Source organism: Haemaphysalis longicornis, unplaced genomic scaffold (assembly GCF_048455015.1).
Source record: "Haemaphysalis longicornis isolate Haplotype H1 unplaced genomic scaffold, Haemaphysalis longicornis Haplotype H1 scaffold_2, whole genome shotgun sequence".
Lineage (NCBI taxonomy): Eukaryota > Metazoa > Arthropoda > Arachnida > Ixodida > Ixodidae > Haemaphysalis > Haemaphysalis longicornis.
In genome coordinates this window covers 120,011,304-120,022,166 of record NW_027526295.1, presented here as the reverse complement: position 1 = coordinate 120,022,166, position 10,863 = coordinate 120,011,304, and the positions used below count along the sequence as shown (strand labels likewise).

At 45.2% G+C, this 10,863-nt stretch overlaps 1 protein-coding gene across 1 annotated transcript; it reads right to left on the bottom strand.

Moving 5' to 3' along the window:
* Window positions 1–2,236: 2,236 nt before the first annotated feature.
* LOC144167342 (domesticated amidase effector 2-like) lies at window positions 2,237–9,563 on the bottom strand. Its single transcript, XM_077696635.1, has 3 exons — window positions 9,466–9,563; window positions 3,116–3,393; window positions 2,237–2,438 (listed from the first exon to the last, which is right to left on the bottom strand). Exons 1-3 carry the CDS (start codon window positions 9,518–9,520, stop codon window positions 2,331–2,333), a joined length of 441 nt encoding a protein of 146 aa, XP_077552761.1. The 5' UTR covers window positions 9,521–9,563; the 3' UTR covers window positions 2,237–2,330.
* Window positions 9,564–10,863: the final 1,300 nt, after the last annotated feature.

Below are 10,863 nucleotides of genomic sequence, written 5' to 3'. Positions count from 1 at the left end.
GTAGGATGTGAGCCGCGCGAAGACCGCTCTAGGCTTTCGGCTTTGTCTTTGTGCGGGCGCCGCCCGCCTAATGTGATGGCTTGACCACTTTGCGCGATAAGTGACTTTAGGTGGCAGATGTCTTGTCTTTGCTTGTAGGTTGCAATAACGCGCGTGGAAAACGTACTATGAGTTCCATGAGAGAGAGTGTTGGGTCATGTTACCACGGGGGGGGGGGGGGGGGACATGTTTAGAATTGCTTGGTTTTTGAGGCCAATCCGTTGTCCATATGAGGCACGTTGAAAAGGGATTTCGCTTTTTATTGAACGCCCCCTTGGGAGGCGTGGTTTTAGGATCAAAACCAGAGTGTTGGGTTTTGTTCGGGGTCGGTCGAAAGGGATCTAGTTCAGTATAGAACATGGCCGAACAGGATGCTGCGTTCAGCGTGACAAAGTAACCGTCATTCCATCCTGATGTAATTACTTGGAGTAATGTAAATAGTGTAAATAAACTTAATATCCAGCGAGAAAAGAAGCCCTCATACCTCATCTGCTTCAATCATCGGACGTCGGTCATCGTAGGGAGTCGAGATCGTCCTCTCGGCTCGAGCATGAAAACAACCTCATTATGTCGTCCTCATTATTCACCAAGAAAATGAAGAGGCGAAATGCAACTCCCCCTCTTTCCAAAGTTACATTTAATCTTTCTCAATTATTGTCTGTCTAAGTGTCTGTGTTATAAAAAACCAAAACGTTCAGCCAGGTGACGCCGTTAGAGAATATGTACTTTGCAACACTGTCATCGTGTCCCTGAAACTGACAAACACACCGGAGCCGCCACGTTTCACGCGCACATCTTAAGCCACGCAAGCGTACATTCTTTCCCTGTACTGCAGTGATTAAAAAATGTAGATGCTACCCCAGCTGTCGTCGCTGAACGGCTGTTCTTGGAAAGGATAAATGGTAAACGCGCGAACGTCAATCCGAAACGCTCTCCCCCCGCCGAAGCAAAGCTATCGCGACATAAATCTTAAGACCTCAACGTAGATGTCACCTGCAAATCTTTTAAATTCGAAAATGTCGTATCGTCGGAGTGCATGCAAATATCGAAGTTGCACGCGTTTTGAACGCGACGTGCCTCCTAAAATAATTAAGGTCTTTAATACAGGTGGCGTTCGCAACCTCGTCGATTCCACTTCAGTCTATGGCCTCAAAAATTTCGGAGGAGGTTGGAAAAGGCTGGCGTGTATCAGTGATAACAATATCTTCTAGGAGATATATAAAGCTCCAGATGTTGTTTTTGGCTGTCAGCCTAGGAAATGAGATTCATTTTCAGAGGTATGTAGAAGTCACTTCTCTATTTATACAAAGAGCGCAATGTACTGCATCACATTCAACACTGCCTTTGTTCAGTAGTGTTGAAGAGGCATGGTGGTCGGCCTCTTTGACGGACAGTTCGAGTAAGCGGTTTTGACGCAGATGGTTTTAGGTCAAGCCACCACATTACTTAACTTTTTTAGCAAGTACCTTGTTATCTCCCCAGAAAAACATTTTGCCACATTTATCAGCATTGTTTGTGTTAATAGGGGCGCTTCGGTGTGGTATTGTAGGTTTAGGTCGGTACGGAGACTCCTTAAATCGTTATATAATCCCTCTAAATTGCTTAGAAATATCAGGATGTGTGCACATATAGAACTGGTATACTTCTCTTCTGAAAGCTTGTGACAACTTCTGACCAGCCCATTTCGCTGTAGAGAAATCGTAGCAGTCGGTTTCGAGGCTTCCAAAAATTTGGCACCGCCGGCATGGTACAAGTTGACCATTTCTTAAATGCGACTGGTAAGTAGCACGAACGGGATAAAACAGTTTCAAGAGGGGGCCACAACAAACGTTTTCGAACCTGTATAATTGCACCTACTACATGATATTTTAAAAAGAGCAAAAACGGCATATTTTCTAATGTTTCCGAATAATTCAACAAATATCTCGACAGCGTAGTGATGCGACTTAGATGTGCTATCATGATAAAACAAATCTCTCTCGATTAGGCTATCAATACTGCGACAACGTTTTTATTCGAAGGACTGAGAAGCTTTTATTTCTTAATTCGTCGGTGAGACTTCGTTGTGTCGCTTTTCTCAGACTAGTTGGTAAGAATACCTCACGGATTCACAAGAGGCAATCTTCGCTGATTTGATGTTATTTGGAAGCGCACTTAACTGATACTTTACCTATGAAATAAGCACTGAGACACACACTTTGTTCAATGCCATTCAGACTACTGGTTTAATTTGTTCTTTAAAGCTCTCCGCGACTGGGCCGTACTTTTCAAAGCGCGATCAATCTGTCGTTTCACAAGGTGATGACGTAGTAGTTACTCGCATTTTTTGCCGGGTAACTGCCATCGTTGAAGCGGAAGTGAGTCCGGCCAATTCGCTTGTTGATGTTCTGGTCGTAAACCTGGGATGCAAAAATTTCGAAGTTAACAAGATACTGCCACAAAAAACACACTTAATAATGCAAACCTCACTTCGTTGTATACTTGAATTTGTCAATGGTACAGTTAGAGTAACTCCATTTGTAACGTAATCTTATAGCATTATATATTTCATTAAACATAACTCAACAGTTAGATGGTAAGGTGCTTTCAGATTCTTTTTTTTTCAAAGTCGCACGCAAGTGTAACAAGCCAATAAAACTGAGTCCTCCAGGCTGTAACGCGACGCATGTGGTGACCGCCTTGTTTACTGAGGCAGTGATTACCCGGACGCCTGTTACTTACCACACGAACTCAAAGAGGTCATGATATCTAAAATAAGTCACGGCAGTCACATTTCTGGATAATTCAAAACACGTTAAAACTGCAACTGTTGCCCAACTTTGTCGTCAGTCCACGGTTGGTTTTATATGGTTACAGCTGTCGAGGATATCCAGCAAAGCAATTGCCAGTATCGATTAACGTATGTTCTGTATACCTTCAACCCGAGTCGTGCCTCTTGTACGCTAGACAAGAGAACACAACTCACGCGCTCACAAGAGCAGCTGTACAATATTTATATTTACTAAGCTGCTCTCGTGGTGATACACAACCGCCAGTTTGCACTGCAAAGGATGGATATAAACGTCTCAATACTCACCCAAATCCCGTTTTCGCTACAGGTGTGGAAAATTGCAGCATGCCCATCTCTCCTGGGCGGTGGAGGGTACCTTCCGTTATAAAACGTGGCTATTGCAGTAAACGGCTGAATCCCGCAGTTCTCTTCAACACGCACGCCGGGCCGCCAGGCTTGAGTAGTGTAGTTTTTCAGGTCTGTGCAATTCTCCTTCACGAGAGCCGTGCACTCGTATTTGTCTTCACCAAAAGTCCACTCCCCCACGTGGTTGGTCATGTTGACACAACCGAAGGCGTCGCTTTCTGTAGAAATGAAGTGGAGCAAATGTTAAAATTTGGCGAATAGTTATAAAATATATCATTTTTATCGTAGTAAACTCTCACAGCAAGTGCGGAATAGGGCTTTCGGGGCCCGGATACAAAAAATATTCTGGGAAACATTTACGTCTTCTTACTTGTTTTGAGTCCTTGGACTGGGAAGGCTTGGCAACACTTGTTACCAACTGGTCTACTGCGACATCGTATACGCATTGCCTTGTTGGCTTTCGTTTGTTTGTCTTTTGGAAGGAGTTACTCAAACAAGTTCCGTTACTGCTATACTGTGTACGCGCCTGTTTCTTCGCTTTTTATCCTCGTCTTACGTTGCGGAGTACGTCAGTAAGCAGAGTGGCCTGGCACACGCCACACGTTCCCTAGCCCTTAGGTTCTGGCAGCTGGTGCGCACCTATTCTACTCACGTGCTCCTACCTTGAGGTGTAGAATGGCATAAAGTATATGCTAGAACTTTGTTCTACACATTTTTTTGAAGCCTGCACGATAGGCTAAGCGCCAGTCACAACTGGAGGCAGGAAAACCGACAGGTAATTGGCACACTAACAACTGAGCTTTATTGGCTCCGAAAGCGATCACAAAGGCACGACAGAACACCATGTAATACTAGTTTCACCATGTGTGAAAGCGATTACAGCTGCTGTACCCCCATTACTGATCGTCCAGATAATCCACCTCGCTCGAAAGAAGATCAACTGAAGGCTTGCGGCCACATCGGTCCCCTTCTTTTTTATGACGTAGGCCTCGAACACTTCCCGTTCTCCTTTTCTGCGGTATGAATGAAGCACTCGTATCCTATCGAACGCTGGAACGCAGCCCCTTCGCTTGCATTTAGCCTTACAGTGAAGTGCCAGATTGCTCCCTGTTCCCGTCTTCAACGTCGCCGCATGTTCACACAACCGTTCGTTGAGGCCACAAACCGGTAAAAAACGTAGTGGCATGCTTCATGCCAGTACGTTTGCAATCTGGCGCTTCACTGTAAGGCTGAATGCAAGCCAAGGGGCTGTGTGCCAGCGTTCGATAGACTTGAGTGCTGCATTCATACCGCAAAAAAGAGAATGAGAAGTGTTCGAGGCCTACGTCATAAAATGATGTGGGACCGATGTGTCAGCCAGCCTTCAGTTGATCTTCTTTCGAGCGAGGTGGATTATCTGGACGATTAGTAAGGAGGGTCTGAAGCTGTAATCGCTTTCACACGTTGTGCAACTAGTATTAAATAGTGTTTATTCCAGCCTTTGTAATCGCTTTCGGAGCAAAGAAAGCTCAGTCATTGGTGCGCCCCTTTCCTGTCTGTTTTCCTTCCTCTAGTAGTGTCTGGCGCTTAACCTGTTCCCATGATGAAGTACCAACTATCTCGCATCGACACAATAATTAAGCCCTTCAAAGATCTATCCCGATTACTGGCCAATTACCTAGCTAGAATGGGCTACTAATGAAGGACCAACAACAGCTTTTGTTGTACCTCTGAGTACTTGCGTACATAGCGCATTGGTTGCACGTTCGGCTGCTACTGTTCAGGTCTCGGGTTCAAGTTCCATCAGATCGGACATCTGTTTACCCAGCGAAAACTCGCTTACTCCACGTACAAGCCCAAAAAACGCCTCGTTGCGAGAATTTGACGCCTAATGCAGCCAAGGTGTACTGCGCAACCAACGCCACTTTCGGTTCCGCAGTAACAGCGTCAAATCCATGGCTGGTTCTTTCCATGGAGAGTGGTGCAGACAGTAGGACAGGGAGAAGAGTAAGGACGCGCGAATAAGAAATGGATACAAGGAGGAGCTGGATGAATCCAGCACAGTAAATAAAAACAAACCAGATCGGCAGTTCCAGTGGAGGAATCTTCCGTAAATCCTCCAACAGTACAACGTTTACTCCGTGCTGCGCAGTGTATGAAGCAGGATACCCCTACACACTCTGTAGACCAAGTGGCGGTGTGAAAATATGAAATAACATAGCATTGCTCTGACCGAGAACAGAGTTAGGCACATAACCTGCAATAAAACTCCGGAGTGGGAGTCATGCCGGTAAATGCTCCGTCTAGGAGCTGGGTAACAAAACAGCCTCTCGCGAGAGCTCGACGCAAATGAGAAGACAGTAGTCAAAATGGTCGCTAGTCCCGGTGGACGGGCAGTGAGACTGCGAGCTTCGATACAGAAAATGGCTTGGCGTGAATTTTCTGAAAAGTGACTGCCGTGCTGCTTTTAAGGCATACAATAAAGGGATGTACCAGCAAGATCAACGAAGACTGTTCCCGAAGCTGTGTGTGGTGCACGCATTCGCAGTACGGTGATTAAATGTTTTGATATGTGCGTGCGGGATCGCGAGCAGGATACCTCAAATGCCGCTCGGAACAACAACCAGCGTAGGACTCGTGGCCGTATAAAGGTGTCGTACGGTGAAAGCAACCAATCTCCCTACACAACGAAGTTTGTCAAAAACAGTAGGCAGGCTTCCTGGCCTACACTTCTGACTTCGGTGAGTGCATACTCGATGTAAGCAGGTGACGCCGTGATGTTTCTCAACGCCTGGAATGAGAATTTTGATTGAAAGCTGCAACCGCCACGGACTTCGACGCAGGTGTCGTGGCGTGAAAGTGAACATGTTTATGTGCGGCTGGAATTATATCCTAAAACCATCCCAGTTAATGTCCTTATCTTTCACAAATTAATATCTCAGTCGCTGCAGTTTGCTTCAAACTAGAGAAAAGTAAGTCAAAACAAATCTGGTATTTTGTGCGACAGCCACATCGTTTGCAGTGTTGCGTTTACATGTTTTTTTGTAAACAGCACATGATTGTACAATGTAGCTATACAAATTTATTTTATCTGTTTTCTTGAACTGAAGATCCCCCCCGCCATCTCTATACACCCGAGTTTCCAGCGCCAGAAAAGCTCTAAATGTACCGTAAACTCGCCGCGAATGTGCTGATTCAAGCAGACGTCGCCCTCTTCGCCGCCCGTCACGTGTGGAGAAAATCGCCCCATGGTTTTCTGGGAACGTTCACGAACGCCGACCCAGGAACATATTCCCACATAGCAAGTAACCCGCCAGCAAAGACACGTGCACCTTGAGCAGGGTTCTGCGCACTTTGCATTGTTGCCATCTTATTTGCATTCTTTTAGTTGCATTTCTTTGTTCTCTTCAGCCATCATGATATTTTTAGATTTTTAAAGCAAAGCTTGCTATGTCTTCCAGCCAACAGTTTAGTCGTGGCGTGTGAAACAAGAAACTACCAACCAGGCTTAGTAAAAACTATGGCACCGCCATGGATCGAACCTGCGCCCGAAGAGAAGCGGAGACAGAGACACTCGTCTTAGCGACTAAGCTACGTCCACACGTGGAGACGGGGGACGGACGCTGGTTTTGATTGAGCAGCTGATGAGGGGGAGGGTGCTTTTTGGAGGCGACACATGAAACAAGAGTGATGGGGCGGTAGTGAGAGAGATGATGCACTAGCCGCGCGCGCCGCCCTCCTTCTCACCCTTTCAAAGAAGCTTTTCTCTGTTTTCTTTCTGGAGACGTACGGCCCGGCTAGAGCGTGGCGGATGGCTGATGCTGCTGCGCTCGGCACGCCGGCCCCATGAATCCTAGGTAACGGCTGGCAAAATCTCTGGAGTCACGCTTTTTAGACCCACATGTGTGAATTCAAGTGACGTCGCATAGGCAATTGATGAGGGTTTTGTTTACAGCTTTGCTTTGGAACCATCACAGCGTGGATCGGAGCTAACTTTTTTTTCGTGTCAGAATGCCCTGCTTTTTTTTCGTTTTAGCGTTCTTGGGCATTTTCTGCATTGGAGACATGGCATATGAATGACGTTGCTTTTACGCAGATGATTTGTTCCCCTGTGCCGAGTCGCAGCATTCTTATAAACTCTGTTACAAAGATGGTATTAATGGCACTCTCAAAATATGGGGCTGATTTGCCATTTGATTTCTGTTTTAAGAAACCACATGTATTAATCACGGCACAAATCTAACTCCCCCTTGAGATCGTCTAGACATTTTCTTTGGAATTTCCGCTAATGAATGATAATAGATGCATATGTGGTGGACTTTTTTTTCTTTTTTGGAGCTTCATAAAAAATTTGGGAGGGAAGTTTCAACGTACCAAAGCTGCTATGACTAAGCCGCGCCGTGATGGAGAGATTTTTACCACCTGGCGGTCGTTAGCGTGCAGGGAAATATCTTTCATTGATTGCAGAGTTTAACGATCCGACACAACGCAGGCGATGAAGCGTGCCGTAGTGGAGGACTCCGGACTAATTTTGACCATCGAGGGATCTTTAACGTGCGCCGAAATCTCGTACACACGGGTATTTTCGCTTTTTGTCTCCATCAGAAAACCGCCCGCCGTGGCCATCATCGAACAATGATCCTCGGCTTCAGTAGTGCAACCCCACAGAGCGGCTGGTAACTGCACATATTTCTGGCATAGTCCATGTGCGTTCCAGTGACTGATGTTTGGTTTGAGTTTGGTGTGACTCATTTCTCGATGTGACTTTGTCTCTATTTATTTATTTGTGTTCCACTCGTATCTTCGAGTATACAGTAATTTATTTTTTAACGCGAATATTTCGTTCTACTCTGAAGTTGGCGTGTTACTGTCTATTGTAAAGGGCAAAAAATAAATCTCCTTTTTGTTTTTTGCAAGTCTTGATAATACTTGCCTGCTCTAGGGGTTTCTTATAAACACAAAATACTTGTCTAGACGCTCCAAAACACTCGTATCCGTGCGAAGCTTACACGAATAAACATTTGTACATCACACAGAACAGTGAACATCAGCAGCGTGTGCCGCGCCTGCGCAGTGGGCACAGTGGCGCTGCTCTGGCACGTTGCTCTGAGCGCCGGTGTTCATCGGTGAGAGACTCGAATAGGTACATTATACGCGCCCAAGCACTCTGTACAGATGGCTGGATAAAGGATCTGTAATAGGTTGCAACATCGGCATGACCTTGGCCAGCTCGTTCCTGTTCCTTCTCGGGATGTCGTTACTTCCGGCTCTTCGGTAGTATGTCTGTCGCGTGGCCTACCCATTTCTAAGTAACGTGGAGACTGTGCTTGCCATTACCCCGTTGACGCTGCTCCGCACGCACGACCTCACCCCGGCCACCCGTTGTCAGATCAGTGATTCATTCCATGAGCTTGCTTTGCGCGCGCTCTTCTCGACTGTTTCAGGCCCTCCCATGCGCCGTTTCCGCTTTACAGAATCGATAGATACGACTGTCTAGCTATAGCTATGTCATTCATAAACCCAGCGAATTTTTCTGCCCTTTCTCCTAGCTCCTCTCTAACCTGGTTTCTTCGCGCACACCCTTGAGGTCGCCCCGGAAGAGTTTTCTGCGCACGTTAGACCACTGGAATCCTGTTTTGCCTAGCCTCATCAAGCTTTCCTTTAACACACTAAACCCACCCAGGAATCATCGCGGCCGAAAGCGTCACCGAATGAAAGAGATGGAGCCAAGGTTGTTATTCCGGAGAGACGCAGAGAGAATATATCTAGTTTTACGTAGGGGTGTTTATGCTACGTCTCCAAACATAATTCGATTTCCAGAATATTTTTGTAGAGATTGACATGTAGAAAGATAGTTTGGAGTATCTTTCCTTATTTTGCTTTTTAGAGCCATTGTCTTTCTTACATTTCAAATGTATACACGAGCCACGAAAGGGTCTGAAGAGACAAACAAACGGCGCCTCTTTGTCGGTTGCAAGGAACACTTTCTGAGAGTGATTTTGGGTTCAAGAGTGGCAATAATTTATTGCACTTTTCTAATAAAGATGCAATAAGCACGAGGATAACTCTTACGCTTACAATAACATAAGAACGAAGGTGACTGCACATTTTTACGTTTTGTTCTCACCAGTATTGTTCTCGCAAATCATCGTAGATTTTGGTTAATGCTGTTTACCGGCCAATGATAAACGTCTCGTCACGATTCAAACTGTGCTGCATCTTTAAACTCATTGACATGCTTTCATCAAGAATCACATGTAGGAGAACACGTTTCCGGGTAAAAATACTTTTTAAACATGAGTTTATCTTACCATGAACGATGCAGGGCACAATGACGAGGAGAATGCCTAGCACGATCCCCTTCATGATGAATACTTCCCGAAGTGGCGACTACTCAGAATAGTTTCGATTACCTTCGATAGATGCCACTGGCCACGAGTCGAATATTTATAACGAGAGAGACGCGGAACCTGTTGATGAGGAATGTCCATGAGGATGTATGTCTAACTTTACGAGCCTTTTATCCCCTCTCCAAAATTGGCTGAACTCTTTCCGCCAAGAATATCGCGCAGGAACTAAGCAGCAATAGCGGCTCATCTTGTCCGTGATTTCTTTGTTTTACGAGCGCACTCATTTCCTGTGGAACGGGGAAACACGAGGAAGAACGGCAATGGCGGGAAATACAGAACACAACTCACTACAGTCCATTTTTTTAGCGTTCGGATAGATATTGGCTCTGTTAAGAAGTTATGATCGGATTGGGCCAAAATAGAGCACCAGGGCGTACTGGAATAATACTTCGTTATAGCACACAGCCATTGTACCTGTGGGAGTCTGTCGCCTATTAGTAACAATGCACAAACTCTTGTTCCGATCCTTAAACTACACTTTCTATTACACAATGTTTGGTCGTTACTTGGTCACAAATGTTCTAGCGTACTAACGAGAGCTAAGCTGTTCAAGTTGTATAGAAACCTCTCAAAAAAGCGACGTGACCAAACGTTTTGTTGGTAAAATTTTCCAATAGCAGGTATACTTTGAATCTCTCTACCAAAATAATTAATGATAACAAATGTTTATGACGAACTGACAGATATGCAACGTATTTATGACAGATATACAGGCAAATTAGTGGGCAGACCACGATTATCCAACTGAAAAATAACACTTGCTTGGCTATTTATGTTATTTTATCTCTAAGAAATTTTATTTCCTGTTTTATTTTGTCAAACTTATGAGGTCTTTTATTTCTTGCTCACTTATTTTATCTGTTTGTGTGTTCGTACAATACTGCATGCGAGCACCCCTTGCGAGAATGACAAAGAATTTGTTCACTGATATATAAATATGAAATCAGTTGAATACAGACAGGCAGCTTGTAATGAGTTCTCGCAAGAAGTAGGTTCTGGGGAAAACGTGAAAATATTCAATATGAAGAAATACGAAGCTATTGGCGATGAGATGTTTGAGTGGCGCCCCCTGGCTGTGACGTCGGCTTAGGGACTCGCGCCGCTGTCATCTGCTACACTGCGCGTGTGAGGGGCAGCAGCGCCTGCGCTAGAAATCGCCAGCTCTGACGCTTTAGTACACTAAAAGGCGTATTTCTAGTAATTCAGTTATTTTTGCCAGCTTCTGACACATCTGAATAATTTCAAGCTGTATCCCCCACAAGTTCGTTACACACGAGGAGAGAAAGAACTTGTTTCAGA